Here is a 24,000-nt window from a genome sequence, read left to right as displayed (position 1 = left end):
GCTAAGAACCAAACTGTTTATTGTGTGATGGATTGCTTGTGAGAATTTTAACACTTGGATCTATCTCCAATGTATAACGGGGCTGGCGCTAATCCCAATCCTAACCCTAACCCTGGACCTAGCCCTAATTTAACGTTTACCCTAATTACGGTCCAGGGGCATATCCGACCATGGCCAATTTGTTAACTAATGAAATGAACACACATTTGCAAATTGTCTCGAGATGTAACAATAGCTAATGAACTGATAGCGCTTGACCATTTTTTTACCCATATACTCCTGCACTGCCTCCACTATTCTTTAAAGTCGAAATGTCGGAATATTTTGTATGATTATAAAAATAAATATTGTATCCCTCTGTCCAGGGCAATGTCCTAATGTGTGAATCTTTATATCCCAAAGTCCTAAATTAAATTGGATTGAAAAAAGAACTTCGTGGATTCGTTCTGGAAGGAAGGAGAACGATCTCAACGTATTGTCTATGAAAAATGGTCCGACAGTTTCTCAAATCAACAAATGCGGAATAAAAATAATGGGATAATAGTGCATATTATTCCGTTTCGTTTTATAACAGTTCGTTTCAGTTCTTTTCCTAATACAGATTTTACTAAATTGGTTAACTTCCGTTTTTGTTTTCGATATCCAGACTGGAAAAGGAATTGGAACAGTACATGATAAAAACTAGTCTGGTAGACCTTATCTAAATGCGGCAATGACAGAAGAAATTTGAGGAAAAGAATATTCTTTCTACGACTTTTGTAAAAATTAAAATGACAGCGATGGACGAGAATGGTACGTTGTTAGCTATCCCCGGGTTAGAAATATCTGTTCTCTAATGGGTGCTTTATTATTTTAATGTGGCACCAATTCCACCACAGGTGTTACTTTTGGATAATCCAAAACAATGTTTTTTTTATTGTGTATTTTTGGCTTTCTGGCTGTGTCTTGACTTTCTCGTGGAATCAAATACTGCCAAAAATGTAGTATCATAAGATACACACTGTACGGGTCTTAAAAGCAGACGCCACATAGATCTATTTAGAAATAATCGTGGTCGATTGTTGGTCAGTTCATTTACTTTCTTAGTACAAATTAAACTTACCTGGTAGTGGTAATAATTTACTAATACTAATACATGATTATAACAGATTATGATTTACTAGATAACAAACCTCATCTCTCAACCCACCGTGTTTCGAGATAAGACTAAGAGATGGTCCTATATAGTTCCACGTAGCAAAGCCAAAGGCGAATCACATCGGGCCTCAGTAAGCAAAATTGGCAATATTTTTCATCAAAACAACGATTGATTATATTGTTATTTATAACATTTCTACCACACCCAACTACAATTAAGCAGAAAGTCCTACTTGACACGGGTACAAATCCCCTCTTTTTAAATTGAAGCGATAATAGATTGCTTTCTCTGACATTTTAATTTTATGTCTTTAACACATAAAGGTGGGGCCTCGTGTGCAATAGCGGTAGCATGTCATTTCGGTCCCGCGTCATTTCAGACTCGACACAGACGACCTTTCGGACTCAGTTTGACGACGGTTCAGATTTTTCTTGACGACTTTTCGGACTCAGTCTGGCAACATTTCGGACTCAGATGAATAATTAAAAGACTGTTGAACATTTGTGTGATAAGCTTATATTTGTAACAGCTGATTTTTTTTTGATTTTTTTATTCGTTTTATGCGAGTCCGATAGTAGTTTTGTTTTATTTAATTGATCGGCGATTCTTGAGACTGCTAATAAAAAGATAACACTGATTTTACACTGCTTGTTCTATTTTGTTTTGTTTCATCGGCGAGTACTGAACTTGACAATACAATATTGTTGAAAATTTGTGCATATTTAGTAATACTGCTAATGTTTTTATATTTGTGAAAGCCTAAATTTCTTTTACATGAGTCGGAAAAATCGAATCAATACACGGCAGCCATTATCGCTGATTGACAACTCACGTTTTTCCTCATCCACTAAAGAATGTAAGGTTTCTTTGCGCATACTACAATAACATAGGAATTACCGGTTAATCATCTTTAATTACCCACTTTGATCGTTGCCATTTCTAATATTTTCAAAAAAGAGTTTTCTTTGTACGCACTAATTTTAATTTATCGATTGGTAGTGTACTGCTATCTATGGCAAGCTTGTCGAGGAATGCGTGTCAAGGTGTAGGTTCCGGATTATCGTTAAAACATTCTAGGGGCTTGTAAAAGCAATGCATGTCGAGTAAATATTTACTTTTGTTTTTTGTGTAGGTCGTTTTGAAATAAATTCTACAGCATATTATTCTTTTTAAAAAAAATAAATTACTTTAACGGGAAACGATGACAGTTGTGTTCAACCTTTCCTTTCAACTTATTCCCGAGTCCGAAACGTCACCTGTTCGAGTCCGAAATGTCACCTGCCCAAGACCGAAACGTCAAGGCCATATTTTTTTTAGTCTGAAATGACGCGGGACCGAAATGACATGTAATCTGCAATAGCCAATCAAAGTACTAACCTGATCAGAGTTGCGCAGGAGTAATATGCCGTAATTACATGTAAGAATGTCTGTATCAATTTTGATAAAAACAACGCTTGATTTACTTTATTGTCAATATTTGCTGATAAATGAATGTTGTTTCAGTAGATTGGGTTGCGTATGTGTAATAAGTACTAATAGTATAAAATTAATTTATTTTTAAGATGGTACATGCATTAATAAAGATATTAAGTTTGCCAAGTGAAACCAAAGGCACCCAATCGTAGCTAAAAACAAGCACATCAGTATATCTCAACATTTTTAGTTACGTCCTCCTGTTACTGTTTTAGCAAATTTACCCTGACAACTGCACTTTCATCGACACATGTAGGCCTACTCTTCATCAAATACCAAAGGTGGCTCATTGCTCAGTAACCATAGCTCACTAGACACTTTATTGTGTATGCCTGTCTTCATTAGGGGGGGGGGGGCGAATGGTTAGCACGCGCGCGCTGTACATGTATCATACAGTCTGTCATTGAGTCAACTGGCGGGGTTTCAATTCCCCGGTTGTACGTGACAAGGAGTAGGGTTGCCTGTCCAACCTTGTGGGTTTTCTCCGGGTCCTCCGGTGTCCTCCCACTGCTAAAGACATTTACGCGCAAGCGAATTATTGAAATAAAATTGAACCATGTGTTAGTCCCGAAATGACCTAGTTTGTGTCGAGTGGACGTTAAACCCCATTTCTCTCTCTCTGTCTTCATTAGCCTACATGATGCAGAAAAGTTACTGTAAGCCCCATTTCTTTATTTCATTCCTTTTACTTGTGACCTTGCTTTCGTCCCACCCATACCCAAGGCCTCTGTCTAGTACCACTGACAGGGAGTGACCTCAGTTACTGTCTCATCCAAACAACTAGACACTGTTTGTGACAAGGCCTTCGTCTAGCACCACTGACAAGGAGAAACCACACAACAAAAATCCTGAGGTACTTTCTCGGCCAACACAGGTAACATACCTGGGACCTCTGGGTTAGATAGTTAATGCCTTACTCACAGAGCCACCAAGTCCATGGCTTCCTGCCTTCAGATTTAAGGACCTATGCAGACCAAAATAGTTAGGTACATTTCGTCTTTATTAACAAGTATTATACAATGGAGTAGAATGAATGTATTTGGATAATCAAGATATTTCCAAACAACTACTGTAAAATATGTAGTTCAAACTCTCAGTTGGAATGTTTCATCTCTGAATGGACCTTGTATCATATTTCACTCAATACATTTAACATTTGCATTCGGCCACCTTTTAGTTATATACCAGTACAGCCATATCAATTTTTGGAGAAAAATATACATAGTTCTATTGCTGCGACAGAGATCTATTTTTCGAGATGTACATGTATGTACATATGTATGCAGCATTTTTTTTTTTTTTGCAAATAATAGAATGGAATACTTTAGACTACTGTAATAATTGCAACAAAGTGAAGCAAAACAGAAAACATGCACATTACTGTACAAGACTGTAAAGAATCGATATATGTTTACATACATGTAGATATGGTTTTTTTTAATTTCTTCAGCCTTGGTAGAGAGAGTATTTTTGAGAATTGGATCTGCAGACACAGATGAACAACTTGAAGTGGCTCTTGGAAAATTTCTCACCCCAATTCTTCTTAAACTAAACAGTTCAGAAGATGGCATTCGAACTAAGGTAATAAATTAGGTGCATGTCGTTACATTTTTTTATATGCCTACATTTTCATGTGGATGTATATTGTTGTTGCACCAGTCCGTCTGGACGTCCGTCCGTCATCAATTGGTAATGGACACTCTACAGGTCACAATTTTTATCCGATTTTGACGAAACTTAAAATATAGGTTTATCTCCAAGAGATCTCTGTTCCTTTCGATATTGGCATGTATCAGACCATAACTTCATGGATTATGGCCTCTGATTGTTCGAAAAATCACGATTTTAGCTAGTGAACACCCTAGAGGTCACAATTTTTATCTGATTTTGATGAAACTTAAAATATTTATATCCCAAAGAACTCGGTTCCTTTTGATATTCGTGCATATCAGCCTTAATTTTCTGGATTGTGGCCACCGATTGTACGAAAAATCACGTTTTTTTTTTAGCTTGTTCACTGTCCATCTCTTGCAAAATGTGGGCGGATCTTGTATGGCAACGGCAGTGTGATACTATCATGCCTTTTTACTTCACGGTCTTAAAAAAAGGCACATTAAAAGCTATACATAAAAATGTGCCTGTGGATAACTGTTAATGTAAATTCTATTAACATAAATTATTTTAAACAAAAGTTTTTTTGAGGATTGGCATGTTTTAATTAATTAAGTATATTCTAATTCTATTTAATCATAGCATGATATTTTTACATGCCATTAAAAGATAAAAAGTCAAACTGCTTTTAGGAGATTCCAGACCCACCCTCACCCTGTTGGAAATGTGCCCTTATCTTTTTGAGACTAGCATGTTGTGATTTTAAATTTTATGTCTATGGTTAAATGTGCGAGGTGTGAATTCTACCTTGATAGCAGCATTCCCATCTATTCTTCTAATCCCATCCGTCATGAAATTTTTTATGTGCTTGTGTTCTGTCGGTTTCTACACACACTGTAACCCAGGCACATGTATCATTTAATCTTGTGTATCTAGCACTAATTTCTTTCACATTCGTTTAATATCAAATCTTTGTTAAAAATTCATAAAAATCATTTAAAATCACTTGAAATCATCTAATTTGTACTTGTGTCCAGTTTAAACCTGACTGATTAATTTTAATAATGAGTTTTCAATTTAGAAGTATTTAATTTCCAGACCACTGTTCAAAAATTAATCATTATACATCATTAATCAATTGGGTTGTTTATTTTTTAAAAGTGATTGAGAAATTTAACACTTGTAAATTGGACACTCATTATCAAAATTGAATGGTCAGCTTTAAACTGGACAGAAGTACAAATTAGATGATTTATGGTGATTTTAAATGATTTTTATGAATTTTTAAACAAAGATTTGATATTAAACCAATGTGAAAGAAATTAGTGCTAGATACACAAGATTAAATGATACCTGGGTTACAGTGACAGAGCCTGAATTTGTTGACATTCAATTTTTCCTCAGATAAGCTGCTGTTGACGCATAGCTGCTTTATTGGTGTATTTCCACACCTTAATTGTGTAGTTTTATTCAGTTGCAAGGTTGCAATGCACATATTTTAATTCATGCCCCCTTAGTTATCCACTGAAGCATGTATTTTTTTGTCACATCTAGCTTGATTTGAGATGAATAGAATTGATGTCAATTACAACTCCATGAGAATATATGCAATTTTGGTCCTTGACTAATATGCAAGAAATCTGCAAAGGATTAAAAGGGGGAATGTAATTATAATAGGGTCTACTTTTATTTGTAAAAGGATGAGATTTTACCAAAGACATTGTACATGTAAATATAATAAAATATAATAGTAATAATGATTTTTTTAATTTAATTTATGGTTTGAAATTGGACTTGAATGTTTAAGTTACTGCTATGTAAAGATGAATGGGGTAGTGTCATTATCAGTTCAGTAATTCAGCCGTATCAAAATAATCAAATAAATTTGGCTACTTTTTGCTAGCTTTTATTTGCTTTATTTCTATAGCACTTCTTTCATCTTTTGCAAACAACTCTTCTGCATAGTCATTGAATTCATTTCACTTGCTGGTATATTTATCCATTAAATCTAGTAAACAATACATTATTACATGTACATCCACATAATAAACATACTTTCAATTTTCACTGTCAACATCTAGAGGGTATTTCATGTACTATAATCCTGTCCTTGCACTCTATGCTAGAGGTCAATACACTGGTTTGGTGAGATTATAGCAAGGTGCAAACAGTCCTTTGAAATTTGAAAAATCCTAATTAAAGTTCTATATGAAATAATATAAATTGATTTGAATATTCTAAATCTTTACTAATTATCAGCTATATATTTTGCATGGGCTATATACGATAGACCTGGAAAACAAACGGTTCTGCATTCTGGCTTCCAGAAGAACGAAATATGAAAGAGTTTGAATCAATTTCATCGAAATCATGTTTGGGATGTTGATAAAGTCTGTTCACAGAGGATAAAAATTGTGAAATTTGGAAAATAAAGAACAATAAAACTAAATCCATCTTGAAGGGCTAATCCTGATATTTTTTGCAGAATAAAACTGCTTAATTTTGTGTTAAAATCCCTTAAATTCCTCTAGCTAAGGGCCGAGCAACTAACTCACTATTTGTGATACGTTTTCAAACAACTTTAACCCGCCAGTCTTCATCTGGAAATGGAGACCAGTGTCCCAAGCTGTATTATGCGATGTCTGCATAAAACTAGACTTTTATTTTATAATAATAATGTGTAGGTGAGATTTACCTTTCGTTATCAAGTAGAGCACATGGGCCATTCACTATATAGACCTCTCAAGGAACGGGAATCGATTATCAGGTCACCCAACGAAAAAACTGACCCGAAATCTTAAAAGGGTTACGTGTCCGGATAAGCAGTTTTGACGTTCACGTCCAAACGACTCAATATTTTAAGCTGGAATTTTGAGAGAAGGTAAATACACCATTCCTCTATATTTTGGCGCTTACATTTCATACGTACTCCGACTTTTATTTTTGAGACTCTTTTGAAATCGGGATAGCCCCTTTAAGTTTAAGATCATTGATGCAAATGTCTACTTTTATATTTATTCATGGCTACAGCAGTTATAAGACTATCAGATTCCCTCGATTTTCTTAAATATGTCAACTGGGGCTATAATTCTGTTTCCTAATAAAGCATAGATTTAAAAGGAAAGTAACTTTTTTTTTCAGGTTATGGAGTTATTGGTTCACATTAATAAGAGGTTAAAAAGTAGAAATAAAGTACAACTACCTGTAGAAGCTTTATTAACACAATTTCAAGATCCAACAGCCACTCCATTTGTAACTGTAAGTTGATGATTATGTTCTTAGTAAGGTAAAACCTGAGTTTGGCAGAAAGCTAATAGTCAGTTTCTTTAATGAAATATAACCAGGTTGAATTGTGTTATTTAGATAGCAATCTGGCAATTAAATAAAACAAAACTAGGTTATATGATGTTTTTATTTTGATGTTCATGGTTATTCTGAAGAAGCTGACTGATGTTCTAAGTTAGAACAAAAAGACATCATAAAATCAGTAGAAAGTGATGGGAACTTTAGATGACCATATCACAGAATTGATTGATTTGAATGATTTTTGGACCACCATACTTTTTTGATATGTTGATTTTTTAAGATGTACGGAAATCTATATTTGCCTTTTAGTTCGGAATAATGTGCATTTAAAAGAAAGTAATATTATCCATATAACACTGACTGTAAAAAAAATTTTTTTTTTTTTTTTATTGTGTGTGAGGTTTATTGTGCAGGAATCAAATAGTAAATTTCATGTCTTGGAAGATACTTTAAATGTTATATTAATAATTTTGTGTGGGTATTTTGGGGGATGAATCATTACATTGACTTAGTTGATGGCTTTAACTGTTTTTGAACATGTATTTCTAATGTCTTTTTGTGACCATGAACTGTAATGTACAATCTTTTAATTTTCAGAATTTTACAATTTTGTACATCAAGATGGGATATCCGAGATTAGAGCAAGTAAAACAAGCTGAATTATTACCTATGTTGATTAATTGTTTAGAAGGTAGACCAGTTAATCAGCAAAATAGGTAAATTTACAGGATTGCACATTTTTTATTATTACACTTTAATATTTTGTTTGCAAACTGTTTGTGGTAATTATATTTAAAAAAAACTGCTAGAAATTAACAAATTTTCTTAGACCCAACACGTTTTGATATTTCACTTATTCCATAGAAAGAAAACGCCAAACATCACAAAATTACTTTATATTTTAATATTTGTTTTTTTTTATGTGATATAATTTCAGTTTACTTCTGCTAATGATACCAGCTCTACAGTATCTTAAATTTCCATCCAGTGCTGAGAAACGTCAATCCATGTTTCAGCTGAGAGACAAACCTCAAATATCTAAACTATTATTAGATTATATGATGGATATATTACTTCTGCCTTACAGGTAATTACCTAACTATATATTACTGAATCTGCCTGTAGATTTTAGTAAGACCTCAAACAACTGTCATTATCCTTGCATTGTTGGACCAGATTCTCAATATTCAGTGACACGACACCAATTTTGAGACTCCAACAACCTGATCTTTTTTTTCCAGAGCATGACTATCAGAATATTACATAATTCAGATAATCCTCATGGATTTGTTTAAGTTATTGATTCGTTGATGGGACTCCTGAAGTTTGGGAAGTCTTATTAACTGTAATTTTGTAAATCTGTAAAGCCAGCAACGAAAAAATACTTGTCAGGATAGACATTGACACATTTTTATTCAGTTGGTCTGATAACAACACACATGTTTACAGATCATTCAGATTATATTTTATATCACTGAAGCTCATTCACATTTCATATTCTTGTAAATTGTTTCAAAAAACTGAATTGTATTATACCGAGTCCAATATCTGATTGAAATAATGATTAGTAATGGAACATTTTCTGTTTTTGTCAGTGCTCATGCATTAGCTTCCAGTACAGCAAGTGGACCGGTCACAGTTCCTCCTGGATTAAGTGAATATGGTTTAAAAAGAGTATTAGGTGAAAATCCCATGAATCCAGAAAGCCTAGAGAAAGCCAAACTTGGTATATTGACGTTTCTAGGAGCTGATATTTTAGCTGAATCTGATATCGTTTGTCATTATATCATAGCATCATCTGATACTAGACACAGGTAATTATGTTATAGTACCGTCTGATACTAGACATAGGTAATTATATTATAGTATCATCTGATACTAGACACAGGTAATTATATCATAGCATCATCTGATACCAGACACAGGTAATTATATTATAGTATCGTCTGATACTAGACATAGGTAATTATATTATAATACTGTCTGATACTAAACATAGGTAATTACCGGTATAGAATAAACTAATTGGTATATAGGGTAGATAAGAGACAACTTTTATACTGTAGTTTAACATCTAATTAACATTATGTTTGTCTTCCTCAGTTGGAGCCCCAGTTTTCATGGCTTATTATCTAAGACTATATAAAATTTACCTGTGCCCTGCAATTAAAGAGAATTTTATACTAAGTTAAACTATGAATAACAAATAATTAACATAATCATTTGAAATTGCTATTATAAATTTTTTTCTTTTATAGTGTGGCTACTTCAGCAGATATGGAGCTAAAGAGAATTATGGGGTAATTTATTATTTGCTTAGTTTATTTTTCTTATTGTCCCCCGCCTTTCGAAGAAAGCAGGGGACTATTAAAATGGGTTCGTCCGTCTGTCTGTCTGTCCGTCTGTCTGTCCATCTGTCTGTCCGTCTGTCCGTCCGTCTGTCTGTCCGTCTGTCTGTCCGTCACACTTTTTGGGACACAATAACTCTCTTCCTAATTGAGCTAGAATGTTCAAACTTGGTGTATGTGTTTATTAGGTCAATGCCTTGATGGAGTTCGAAGATGAGCATTTTCCGCTTAGGGTAAGCAGAGATAAGCAATTTGATTGGTTGATGCTTTGGGACACGATAACTCTCTTCCTAATTGGGCTAGAATGTTCAAACTTGGTGTATGTGTTGATTAGGTCAATGCCTTGATGGAGTTCGAAGATGAGCATTTTCCGCTTAGGGTAAGCAGAGATAAGCAATTTGATTGGTTGATGCTTTGGGACACGATAACTTTTAATTGAGCTAGAATGTTCAAACTTGGTGTATGTGTTTATTAGGTCAATGCCTTGATGGAGTTCGAAGATGAGCATTTTCCGCTTAGGGTAAGCAGAGATAAGCAATTTGATTGGTTGATACTTTGGGGCACGATAACTCTCTTCCTAATTGAGCTAGAATGTTCAAACTTGGTGTATGTGTTGATTAGGTCAATGCATTGATGGAGTTCGAAGATGAGCATTTTCCGCTTAGGGTAAGCAGAGATAAGCAATTTGATTGGTTGATGCTTTGGGACACGATAACTTTAGTTCTAATTAAGTGAGATTGATGAAACTTGGTACATTCCAATAAAATCGTATTCAATATTTAATTTTAACAAACCTTTTCACATATCACAGAAATGTAAAATAATATTCGGGGAAATTTGACCGTTGATATCTAGGAAATACCTGTTAGCAGACACAGCATGTACAAATTGTAGCCTGGGAGTGGGAGCAGTTTATTAATAGATACATTTGGTACCGTAGTTGTGTAACCAAGGTAGCCTATTCTATAAATAGCGATAGAATGAGTGACAAATAGAATGCCGATAAACCATGAAACAAAATATTCTATGTCATAGTATTTGGTTTTGTGCATAAACAGCTTTATACCGAAGACAACATATTAAAAATAGTAAGTCTACTAAGTGATGACGTCGAGTGAATAATAAAATAAATTAAGCGTCACAAATAGAGCGCGTGCTTTCGCCGTAAAACGGTGTCGTCTGCTAGAAAGACAAAACGTGATTTATCATCACCCAGTTGTGCAAACGAAACGTCTTTATACAAACTTTTCCTTTTTATAAGCTCGTTTATATAGTTTATGCTTTAGTTCTTGAAGAAGCTTTCCAATGTATTACCCCTGTAATTCCTCCTCTTTTATCTGTACAATATTTTCGAAAAAAATGAAACGAAATCCACTTATGTATACATTTAGGTTACATTATAGCCTACATGTCCCGACTCAACTTGCCACATTACATGTCATAATATTATAACCAGGTATTGATAAAAGCATCAATTGAGCAATTCCAATACAATCCAATACAATGAATATAGGCAAGGTAAATAAACAAATAAATGGAAAAAACAAATTGAAAAAGAAACTATTATAAATTAATTAAATATGTAGTATGCAATAATGAATTGACATTTAATGACAGAAAGAAAACAGTGAACTTTGCACAACTTGCAGCAAGATGGAAAATAGACCCGTTGATACAACCAAACTCTAGATCTGTAGGCATAGAGCATGTTTTCCCCTTAATATGCTATAATTATTCCATCAAAAACATTGTATGCTTAGACTATAAGTAAAGATATACTGTTTGATTGTTCAATACTTTGTAAAAGATAATTTGTGATAAATTTATATGTGTCCTCTAATTATTTTCCTATTTCGGCGGGGGACATCAGCCTCACTGTTGGCTTGTTTTTCACTTGTCATCACTTGATTATTCAGAATCACATTCAATTCATTTATCAAATTGACAAATTGAATTTTCGATATTCACTGCTTTTGCATTGTATATCTAGCGGTTCATATTCCACTGTCGGTTTCCTGAAGTCACTAGAAATGTAGAGAATAATTAACATTAAACTGATACTTAATATTTAATGTAAAGGGCAGACTCTAAAAATAACTCCATGACCGAAAAGAGAAGGTGCTTTGCATTAGTCGAATAATGAGGTGGGTAAATAATGGTTATTCAGGCTGTTAAATAAGAATTAACATAATGATTACATAGCTTGTTATGAATTTTGTCATTACAGAAGTATAGATTGGAACTCAACAGAGATATTAAATAAATTATATAGAATATTTCAAGGAACAGTTGTAATCAAAGGGCAGGTAATTTCAACTCAACATTTTCTAATATAATATGTGTGGGTGTGGCTAATCTTCTGTGAGAGTCTTTTAAACTTTTAATTTAAGATTTGGATTAAGACCACTTAATATAATAAGATTTGCATCCTTTACTTGTTTTGAGGTTGGTGTCTATCTTTTTCTAGACAGCTGTAAAACCAGAACAAAGAAGAGTTCCTGTTTGTACAAGAATAAGACTGAAAATTTTCCCCTTTTTCCTGAAATCTAAAGAAGCTGTCAGTATGTTCCCTTCCTGTATTCAGGTGAGAACTTCAAAAAGAAAAATGTTTTTCTCAATTATTTTTTTACAAAATTCCAGTTACCGGTAATATGCATGTTTATTTTGTATTGTGTGTTTATATTGTATTTGTGTGTATATAGTGTATTTTGTCAGTGTGTTTATATTGTATTTATGTCTGGATTGTATTTTGTATTTATGTCTGTATTGTATTTTATATTTATATCTATAGTGTATTTTGTATTTGTGCTAATATTGTATTTATGTTTGTAGTATTTGTGTTTATATTATATTTTGTACATGTCTTTATATTATATTTTGTATTTACATTATATTTGGTGTTCATGTTACAGGTTGTATTTGATTGTTTATTTGGAGCAAATCTCAATGCAAAACTTCGTATAATGGCTGTTCAATTTGTTCATCATATCTGTTACAAGTAAGTTTACCTTACATGATATTTTTTTCACAATATTTTTTTCATTGATTCCTGTACTGGATATTTTCATTTGTCATTGTCAGTTGAGAAATTAGATTTAATTAAAAATTATATTTATCTGTCATTAAAACATCAGAGAATGATTGAATAAATGAAGAATATAACAAACATTTCAAGATAAATAAACTGAAAAAAATATTTTTTTGAACAGTTCACAATTTCTACAGATCCCTGAAAATTCACCAAACAAAATTAAAATTCGATTATGTATATGCAATTGAATATTCGAATAGCAACAAGCATACAAATGATGAGCATTTGATGTGACCACTAGTATATTAAAAATGTAAATGCCTAGAGTGTGAATTCCAACTAGTACATATTTATTATCAACGTATAGTCGTTCTGATGGGACGAAAAACCGAGGCCCTGTGTACACATTGACATGGACGGAAAAAAAACCTTGGCAGTTAAATTTGATATAAAAGTCTGCTGTAGCGCTGCTGTCCTGGCAAAATTTCCCTCATAGTACGCTGTATGGCATATGCCGTCTTCATTAAACCAGTCGGGGCAGAACAGTAGGACTTTGAACCACATTGTATTTCATTTCTTGTCATTATCATTATACATAGGTATGTACACCTATAATCATTTGTATGAATTTATTATAAAACAATTAAAGATACATTATGGGAGATAAGATAAAGAGATGGCAGTCCTCGCTATAATAGTTAAAAACTAGATAGTGTAAAGGTAATTTGCTGAAAATTTCAGTGAAATTGATCCACTATGAGCCGAGAAAGAAGCGGGTGAAATTTTTGCATAGTCTCGGTCATCATTACTAAAATCATTAATATAAACAGCATAGTCTCGATTATCCACTTTTTTTGATTTAATTATCAATGTCCGTTAGCGGCATATAGGAATCTAATCCAGCCAACATCGAAGGCTAGCCTTGACATCGAGAGTTTATTATGGTCTGGATAAGTTAATTAATGTCTAATTGACAATTTAGATAACATTTCAGGCCTAAAGAAAGACTTGTAATAAGCAGATTTTGCTCTTGCATAATGCATGTTTAAATGAAATACAGGTTACTTAGAAGTTTATTTCTGGTGACGTTTCGACGAGGGTTCTCTTGTCTTTATCAAGCAAAGCTAAGTAACTTGTATTCCATATAATTATGTCATATTTTATTCTCATTCAGTTACTAAATGCCGCTCATATATCAAACAATGTATATTTTAAGTTGTGATGCTACCAAGTTTAAGATGTTTGATGCAGTATTATTATCTGGTATGGTTAAACTAATAGGTGAAGCTAAAGAGGTAAATAAGACATTTACAAACAAAACTATCTGCTATATATATCATTCAGTTGACTGTTGACAATTGGTATACCGGTAGTTAATAAGTTGTTATTTACATTAGTAGTTTTAAAAAGACATCAACAGACAAAGATATTTATTTGTAATGAATAATAACTATAACAAATACTTATGGAAAACAACTACTAATATATTTGGGCAACTTTTTGAAGAGTGTTCTCTCACCGTTCTTAAACCAAATGTATTACTAAATTAGTAGCTGTTTTCCATATTAATTCTTATAGATTATTACTCTGCCAGTTACTAAATACCTTGATGATGAATTTCTGTTTCTTACTCTTGATGTTACACATTTCAACTTCAACCTTTACCATTTGTGTTTTTTTTCTCCATTTCTCTGTTTCTTTGTTTTATATGTTTGTTTTATTAATGTTTTCTTTTTTTTAGCCCATCGAGCCAAAACCCTGAAAGGCTCTCTTGTTGGCCATCCATTATCTCATCTTCTAAAAGCTTTTTTGCATATTCAACTTCTTCAACATTGCTGAATGTATTTCAACCAAATTTGGTCATTATGTACCTTGGGCAGTTCTTGTTCAGATTAGTTCAGATCTATTAAAATGCAGTTCATTGACACCATGTAGCAGTCACTTGAAAGGGAAATTTTAGACTTCATCTCATACACCACTTTATTATTGATTTCAGCCAAATTATGTTCAAAATGAAGTTCACAGGACCGATAGGGATCGACTGGACAAATTTAGATTTCTTCTCATACTCCACTTTATTACCGATTTCAACTAAATTAGGTGGGGTGATTTTTATTCAGGGGGGGTTGGATGGTCGAATGGTTAGCACGTGCGTGCTGTATCATAAGGCCTGTCATTGAGTAAACTGGCGTGGTTTCGAATCCATGGTTGTACGTGACAAGGAGTAGGGTCGCCTGTGCAACCTCGTAGTTTTCTTCAGGTCCTCCGGTTTCCTCCCACTGCTAAAGACCCCTACGCGCAAGCGAATTATTGAAATAAAATTAAATCATATGTTAGTCCTGAAATGACCTAGTTTGTGTCGAGTGGACATTAAACCCCATTTCTCTCTCTCTCTCTTTTTTATTCAGATTGGTTCAAAATGGAGTTCACAAGGCCGCAGAACAACCTTTTTAGCAATTTTAGACATTTTCCTTCTTGAGGAATATTGTGGACAGAAATTTTTAATATATTGATAGCCTAACCCTCTTGGGCTCTTGTTTATTCATTGTTTGTCTAATCATTTGTTCTTATAAATCTGTGACAATTTTCAGAAATTAAAATATCATCGTCGTAGATATTTATATCAGGCAAGTTGATTATCTTACTGCTACCCAGTAGATATCATTCAACATGTGATACCTAGAGGCATGAACTATTCAACCTGACTATAGTTATAATACTGCAAGACTTCCATTAGTACATTTTACAGGACTGTACTTAAATGATATAAATAAGACAAAATGCCACCATTTGTCTTGCAGGATTATTATTTGACATCAAAATTAATACACATTTACATTGGGCTGTAAAATTTCATAACAATCATGCCAACAAATGATGAACAAATTTCAACAAAAATTATTTTCCTATTAATAACTTCCCTAGTTATAAAAATATAATTTACAAATTTAGGTATACCCTAAAATTTTCCTCCAGTTAGTGATACCAGTGGCTTATGTAGATTATGAAGTGTGAAATACCTGTAATAGTAATATGAACACCAATAGTATAAACAAGAATACCTAGTAAATATCATTTATAGAATGATTTGTAACAATATAGTTTATAATGTCCTGTTAGAAACATTGAAGATAGGGATAACTCTTCAGCGTTATATTGTTATATATTCATACTACATGTGTAATTCCATAATTTACATATTAAAAGTAGGCTATAATATTGGGTATACTATAATAAGAGGTGAGTATGTAGAAATATAGATTCAACGATAAGAATTCAAGTATTGAGTAACTGTGTAATGTTTACTTATATATGTCATTGAGAACAGGTATCGGGTTGATAGAATGGGGTTCTGAGGGGGTTATGAACTTAAGTTTTACTCAAATTTTCACCGATCGTTACTGCTGTTCCAGATAAAATACGATATCACGTATCATAAGGTCTGTCATTGAGTCAACTAGCGTGGTTTCGATTCCCGGGTTGTATGTGACAAGGAGTAGAGTTGCCTGTCCTACCTTGTGGGTTTTCTCCGGGTCCTTCAGTTTCCTACCCCTGCTAAAGACCCCTACATGCAAGCGAATTATTGAAATAAAATTGAACCATGTTAGTCCCAAAATAACCTGCTAGTTGATGTCGAGTTAAACCCATCTCCCCCTCTCTCTCTCTCTCTCTCTTTCTCTCTCTCTCTCTCTCTCTCTCTCTCCAGATAAGATATACTGATACACAATAAAAACTTATCACTGGTTTGACTGGAAGTACTGTACAATTGATCCATGGCATGTTAACATCATTCTCACATTTTATTGTCGTGATAAGATGTTGTTACATCCAGAATAGCAAGATTAAAAATCTATCGATCAAACGAGATTTACAATCATCCATTTCGCATTTTCAATGGGTCTTGATATGTGTGTTACAGCTACATGTAATGTAATTGAGGCACACGATTGGCTATTTGAGTAATTCCTAAGTTTTATGGCTCTGAGCTGGATGTAAAAATGTTGCAAAATCAAAATATTTATTTCATCAATAACAATAAAGAATATGGCATAAACTTATGATAAATCTGAGTTTGTGTCACTCATATTGTAGTTTTAACTACATACGTCATCATCAAATGTCATGATTGGCTTTTGGTGTTGCATATTGCAAAATGGTACAGTGTTTGTGAAAATAGCATGTATCATTATAAATTTATGTTTGATTTCACAAAGTTGTTTTTGAAAAGCCTGTTTTCATTAGCTCAGTCGGTGCAGAAAATTGGGATGTTAAACCCCATTTCGTTTTGTTTTAAAAAAAAGTACAAATTATTTTTGCATTTTATGCACAGTTAGGATAAAATTTTGAAAAAAAAAGATCTGTCTAAATTCAGGTTAGTTTTCTGCAACTTATATCCACGTATTTTAAATATGTCATTTCTAAAATTATTGTATAATTACAACATTGTGATGAGAGAAGTAAACTTTATTATATGGATGTTTTTTTTATTTATACATGGATATTTTACAGGATAATAAGTTACGAAGTCTGGCATATGTAGCAGTTGGTAAGATAGCTAGAAGATCTCCTGAAAGAGTTGCTAAAGATATTACACTGATACAACAATTCTTTGAATCAGTGTGCCAGGTAGGCAGAGAATTCTCATTGATTTCAATACCTCCAGGAACAATAGATTTACATTAATCTTGAAAATTAATGTAATATAGGTTGTTTATCTTACTTGTCTGTCTGGAAAACATAACAGATCAATACCCTATACTGAAAAATGTTTATACAAACTTTTCCGGTTTGGATATTTGATTTCTGTATTTGTTAAACAAGAAGACTATGTCATCAACATTGCATACGGTTGTATACTAAAAAGACCGCTACACGCAAGCGAATTACTGAAATAAAAATTGATTGATATGTTGGTCCTAAAATGATCTAGTTTGTGTCGAGTGGACGTTAAACCCCATTTCTCCTCACTCTCTCTCTCTTGTATACCAAAAACACAGTAATGATTAAATCTGATAAAATTAGCCCAAGGCTCAGTTTGTATAAAAAGTTGAGGTTTCATAAAGATATCTAATGGTTTGTGAGATATGGACGGATGAAACCCATTTCAATATCCCTCCCTTAACTTTGTTCGACAGGATAATAAGTTGATATGTGATGTATTAATTGTCATCAGACTCTCCTGTCAATGATGTATGTTTTGTATGTTTAACAGGAAGATGTTGAAACCAGGTTAGCTGTACAAGAAGCTTTATCTTTGATGTCTGATGCCTTTAGACAGCTTGATCCTACAAATCTTAAACTAATGGAAGCTCTTATCATGCAGTATATGGACAAGGTAATAATTATTGATATTCAGGCTTTACAAAACTCTGTACTGGACAACCTAAGCCAAAAGGATAACATAATGCTCATCCATCTAGCCTTACATTCAGTTTAGGAAAGTTAAACCAAATTTTTAAGCAGTTATTGAAATAGTTCATGTCATTCTTGTAACACTTAATATTATTTGCATGTTGCAACCCATGTTCCTGAAGCAACGTTTTACAAAATCTGGCCGTTGCAAGATTACTTCACAATTCCCGAACTTATAGCTACATTATCTACAGACACGTGAACAGTAGCGTCCAATCAGAGGTTGTGGCATAGCGACCTCCACGGAAACCATGACATTGAACGAACCTTGAACTTTGCAACTCGATTATCACATGTAGACATTTTAGCTTAAAAGCGCGAGACTTGGTATTCACGACGAGTTTGTTAGGCTCACAAACTGGGCTTGTATCCAATCAAAATAAGTGCCGAAATATGCAGGGAATTACGTGAAGGCCTTGATAAGATGTATGTAGTTAAAGCAAGATCAAGCCTTCTATTGAAGATGGTTGCAACTAGAATGTAATGAGTAATTTTGTGATGTACCGTAGGACTAAGTAACTCATGAATTGTGTGCTAATTCAATTATAGTTGTTATTCATGAAATGGTGGGGTGGGGGGGGGGGAGTGGTATTGTCACAATTATATGGAATACAAGTTACTTAGAGGTTTATTTCTGTCCAGGTTTTGACAAGGGTTCTCTTGTCTTCATTATGGATTCTTTGTTTTTCACATTCAATTACTAAATGCTCGCTTGAACAATTTGTTAAACCATGCTTCTCTCTTGTTATGCTGGAGTGCACAGGTGCTGTCATGGTGAATACAGTAACTGTGGTATTTCCATATAAAAATTTACCGTTTAATTAGGGAAATCGTTCAGCTAGTAATGGTATCATGTCATATAATGTTATTTTCTGTGTATATTTATAAACAGACTGAACCACAAGCCAGATCAGTAGCTGTACAATATGCTGTAGCTGTTTTTCCATCAAATCATATACCATCACGATATATATTATTATTAGCTTCTGGAGATACGTAAGTAAATGTAAAATTCTCATCTCTGTATAATTATGAAACTGAGTACAGTCATCTAGAAAAAAACCTGCCAATATTTACTTTGCAGTCACCATAAAAAGTATTATGAAAAGTAGAATGGAGGATTGTTTAAGCTCAAATATTTTAGATTTTTGCTCTTTATAAAGTGGATCCTTGTACATACTGTTTAAAACACTGGACCAAATATCTCTGCTTGAACCCTGCAACAAGTAGACAATAAAGAACATTGGAGTTATTTCTGCATACCTAAACCTTACAAACTGTTTTTTTTTCCTCCGCTTTTGTCAAAGTGGGAATTTGGTTTTTAATTTGAAAATTTAGTAAATTCTGTTAGTTTATTTACTATGTTATTTTAGTAAAGATGATATACGAGGTGAAGCAATGAAGGCTTTAACTCCAACATCAGATACTACTACCACTACCGCTACTACTAAATCATCTTTACCAGATTTTGTTCAGATGACTCAATATATTAAGGAAAAGGTAAATGATAATAATAGTAATAGAATGTTCTACAATGATTTTATATGCCCACCTGTTATTGTGGTCATATATAATAATTGCCACTGTCCGTTTGTCAAGGCCCCTAATCTTCAAACCTTATTTTTACAAAATGAAAATTGGGGAAGAAATGCTGAAACAAAGGGTCTTATTACATTGTGGACGACCTAGCCTGCTGATTACCTTACCACTCAAGCTATGTTTGATGGGTATAAAATTTTTAATCAAGATATTCACCATTGTTTTCTGGTTTCAAATCCCCGGTTGTACGTGACAAGGAGTAGGGTCGCCTGTCCAACCTCATGGGTTTTTGTCCGGGTCCTCTGGTTTCCTCCCACTGCTAAAGACCCCTACGCGCAAGCGAATTATTGAAATAAGATAAAACCACGTGTTAGTCCCGAAATGACCTAGTTTGTGTCGAGTGGATGTTAAACCCCATTTCTCTCTCTCTCTCTCACCATTGTTTTCTTGATGCTTCAGTATGGCAGTATTCCCAATGTTTGCATAAGTAGCTGAAGATTAGTTCAATTGATCATTTTTTAAACATGTAAAATTTAGGCATACTTAAAGCTGGCGATTCTGAACTATAAGATCGTAAAATTTCAAGATAATTTTATTTTATTTTTGAAGGCGTCACAGAGGAAGGAAAGTCACCAGAGATATACAACAGGCAATACAGTTTTACCCTTTAATCCTACAGCTTATACACAGGTAAGAAATTTATAACACGGTTGGTGGTATAGAAAATTAAGGAATATCTTGGTGATTTGACTAATTAAATAGTTAATATGAATCTATTTGGTAGTAAAAACTTTCTGAACTTGAATTATCCTTAAAATGAACAAATGAAATGAAATGGTGTTTAACATCCTACTGTTCTGCTCCGAACTGGGCTAATGAAGACGGAGAAATTAACAAATATCTGGATTATTTTAACTGTTTGAATAGTTAATATGAATCTTTTAATAACCCATTAAATTATTACCGGTAAACCACTAAAGTTGAAATCAATCTGGACAGGTTACATCATGTAATTTGTTTTCTCATTTTTGCAAGGAATTTAAAATCGTTGATTGTCATTTACATTTTTCAGACAATATCTAATTTTTCATTGATCAATACTAAAATATTCTCAAATTGATTCTTTAACATTTAATTAAGAAAACAAATCCAGTATCATTGGTACATAATCTCATGGCTTGATTTAAATCAGATTAAAACGAAACACATCAAAGGGCAAAAATGGCTTGTTTATATCGTTTTCAGAGGATGCTGAATGTTATAAAATTTTCAGTTGATCAGATCTTTGTATATATAGAACTGAATTGAACTTAGACTCATTTTAGAGTTTTAATTTTCATAATATTGTAGTTTGCAAGTGATTCAGAAATTCATCAAATGACATTCAGTAGCTTTAATCTAGAACAGTGTTAGTTAACTGTAACATTGAAAGTTGTTTATTTTTATTTTTTTATCAGATGTTAAGAGAGTCACAGTATCTCATTGAATAGTGCGTTGGCCCCCTAAGCTGGAAGTCATGTGTTCGATTCCCTGGCAAGGGACAACGTATTGTCGTTTGAACGGCACGAAAAACCAAGGTCCTGTGTACACATTAGCGTGCATGTAAAAGCACCAATTACAGTTGGAATTTGATTTAAGAGTAGGACTTAGGACCACTGTCGGACAAAATTTCGCTCATAGCATACTGCATGGCATATGCCTGTCTTCATTAGCCCCATTGGAGCAGAACATTAGGACGCTGAACTCCATTTCATTTTATCAGATGTTGATATATGTAAGAATGTGTTTATATTTTATTAGATGTTATTTTGTCTAAGAATGTGTTTATATTTTATTAGATGTTAATTTATCTAAGAATGTGTTTATATTTTATTAGATGTTAATTTATCTAAGAATGTGTTTATCTAATGATGCTGGTGGTGAGACAGATATAGATACAGCAACAGAGATGATGAACCAAGCACCACTGATATCTAAATATGTCAACAAATTACTAGTTGATCATTCTGATTCAACTGGACCTGTATATACTTATATAGATATGTTAAAACAACTTCTCTCAGCTAATTCTGGTTAGTTTATTTAGTTTATCATATTTCTAATCCTAATGTTTTAATTGTTAAATTTATATTTAATAGTTACTTAATGTGCATATTTAATAGTTACATGTACTTAATGCACACATATGTACATGGTATATCTAGATGATTTAAACCCAATCTGGTTAAAACACGGATCCTATTTCGTTTCGTTTTTATAGTTCAAAATTTTGTTTTACTTGTCTTTACTACACTTGGATCTGGAAGAGTTGTTATTTAACTCATGTTCTGAATGGTGTCAGGAATAAGCCAATGAAACGGTCTGTTACGGCGAGCTTTAGGCGTGTTTTTCACGAAACTGTGGGTAATCCACTAGTAACGTCAATGCTGATTGGTTAATCAAATGTTTGACATAATAGGGTCATAAGTCGGTCTTTTGACCCCTGACGTGACCTATCGCTATAACTTGTCAGATCTTCATGTAGTGTAGGCCATCGAAAGTATAAAAAACCGAAACGAAATATAGATCTGTATTTTAATCAGATTGATTTAAACTGTTTGATTTAGCTGAAAAATAATAAAGAGTTGATTTATAATGAAGTTTCATATGTTGATTTGATTTGTGAAGTGGGTATTAAAATTGATGTCCATAAATAGAGTCAATGTGGATATATAACCAATATTGTGTTCCATTCTTCACAATTAAAGCTAGAAACTAAAGTTTGGATACAAATGGACTTCTACTTGATATTTCAAGAAGAAAATTTACTCATAGCATAAAGATATTTTCTCGCGTCTGATGGAATTACGACATTGGATCATCAATCTAATTCATTACAAGTTATTTTATTTTTAACTAAATGAAAAAGGTTTAGCGCCTTAAATACTTCACAATGTGTTTATTCCATGTAGAAAATAGCTAGATGTGCTATATTTCTAGGGTTTTTTGAGATAGTATAATTGTTTTGATGATAAGGATGAAAGGTTGATAATAAATACTTGATATTTTTTTTTTCTCTAGATCCTAAAACAATGTTTTGTTTATTGGAAGTGGTTGCTGTGGCAGCTGATAAATTAGCACCTGAATTTTTAACAAATATTGACTGGTTAAAGGTGAATACTGTTCATTTATTGAGTAAAGATACATTATGTAAGAGCTAAATCTTACTATTGCAGGTCTTTATTTTGACTTCAAATGTTATATAAATTATAATTTAGATATTTATTAACATTTAATCAGCTCACTAGGACATCGGATGGCCCAAGATTTAAATGGATTTAAACACCCGTGCGATTAAAATATTTAACGATAAAATGGATAATTGTCAAATACCATTGCTACAATAATAAACAATCTACTCTTATCTTGTAAAAACTTCAAATACTCATAACTTCGCTCAGAATCATGTAATTTGAATGAAATTTTCAATATATTCATTTTTCATTATCTTCTTTTAAACTATTATAGCAAGAAAGACCAGCTCTACATCTAAATCTTACACATAATGCATCTTTAAGACATATTTAATATATCTAAAATTTTAAGTTAGGACTAATGTTTTCAAGATATTTTAGAATTGAAATTCAAGAATGATACTTGCTATTTTGTAGAATTACACTAAATATTAAACATACATTATGCAAGAGCAAAATCTGATTATTGCAAGTCTTAATTTAGGCTTCAGATGTTATAGAAATTATAAATTAGATCTTTATTTAAACAACAGGCCCAAAATCAACTCTGTAGACCCACGGATGGCTCGGCTACAGCTCGGATTTAAATAGGATTTCACTTATTGATAAATTCAAATATGGCGCAGCCTGATGAGAATACGTCAGTTAGATCGAAGCTAAATGATAGAGTGTACTTAGCGAGGCCGCTGTAGAGCTGTTCCGCATGCCATTGAAAACTTTACTTGATAATCGAGATATGTAGGTGGAGTTAACGCCTGTCAATCAAACGTTCGGCCAAGGTGAAGGCACAGTTCACTACCATTTCTAGTCAAATATTACAACGATGATAACTATGTTCAGAATAAAGTAATTTGACTGAAATTTTCAATATATTCTTCTTTCATCATCTACTTTTGAACTGTTATAGCA

At 33.0% G+C, this 24,000-nt stretch overlaps 1 protein-coding gene across 1 annotated transcript; it reads left to right on the top strand.

Annotated features, from left to right (window-relative positions):
• Positions 1–675: 675 nt before the first annotated feature.
• On the top strand, positions 676–21,741 carry LOC126817981 (proteasome adapter and scaffold protein ECM29). The gene is made up of 17 exons (XM_056100292.1): positions 676–792; positions 4,062–4,192; positions 7,364–7,480; positions 8,126–8,244; positions 8,466–8,615; positions 9,124–9,342; positions 9,787–9,828; positions 12,104–12,182; positions 12,344–12,460; positions 12,789–12,874; positions 14,124–14,202; positions 17,417–17,533; positions 18,120–18,242; positions 19,212–19,315; positions 19,693–19,819; positions 20,468–20,548; positions 21,697–21,741. Exons 1-17 carry the CDS (start codon positions 771–773, stop codon positions 21,739–21,741), a joined length of 1,758 nt encoding a protein of 585 aa, XP_055956267.1. The 5' UTR covers positions 676–770.
• The last annotated feature ends 2,259 nt before the right edge of the window (positions 21,742–24,000 follow it).

This window comes from Patella vulgata, chromosome 4 (genome assembly GCF_932274485.2).
Source record: "Patella vulgata chromosome 4, xgPatVulg1.2, whole genome shotgun sequence".
In the NCBI taxonomy this organism is placed as follows: domain Eukaryota; kingdom Metazoa; phylum Mollusca; class Gastropoda; family Patellidae; genus Patella; species Patella vulgata.
Note: the sequence above shows the minus strand (reverse complement) of the source record. Positions and strands in the feature narration are given on the sequence as shown.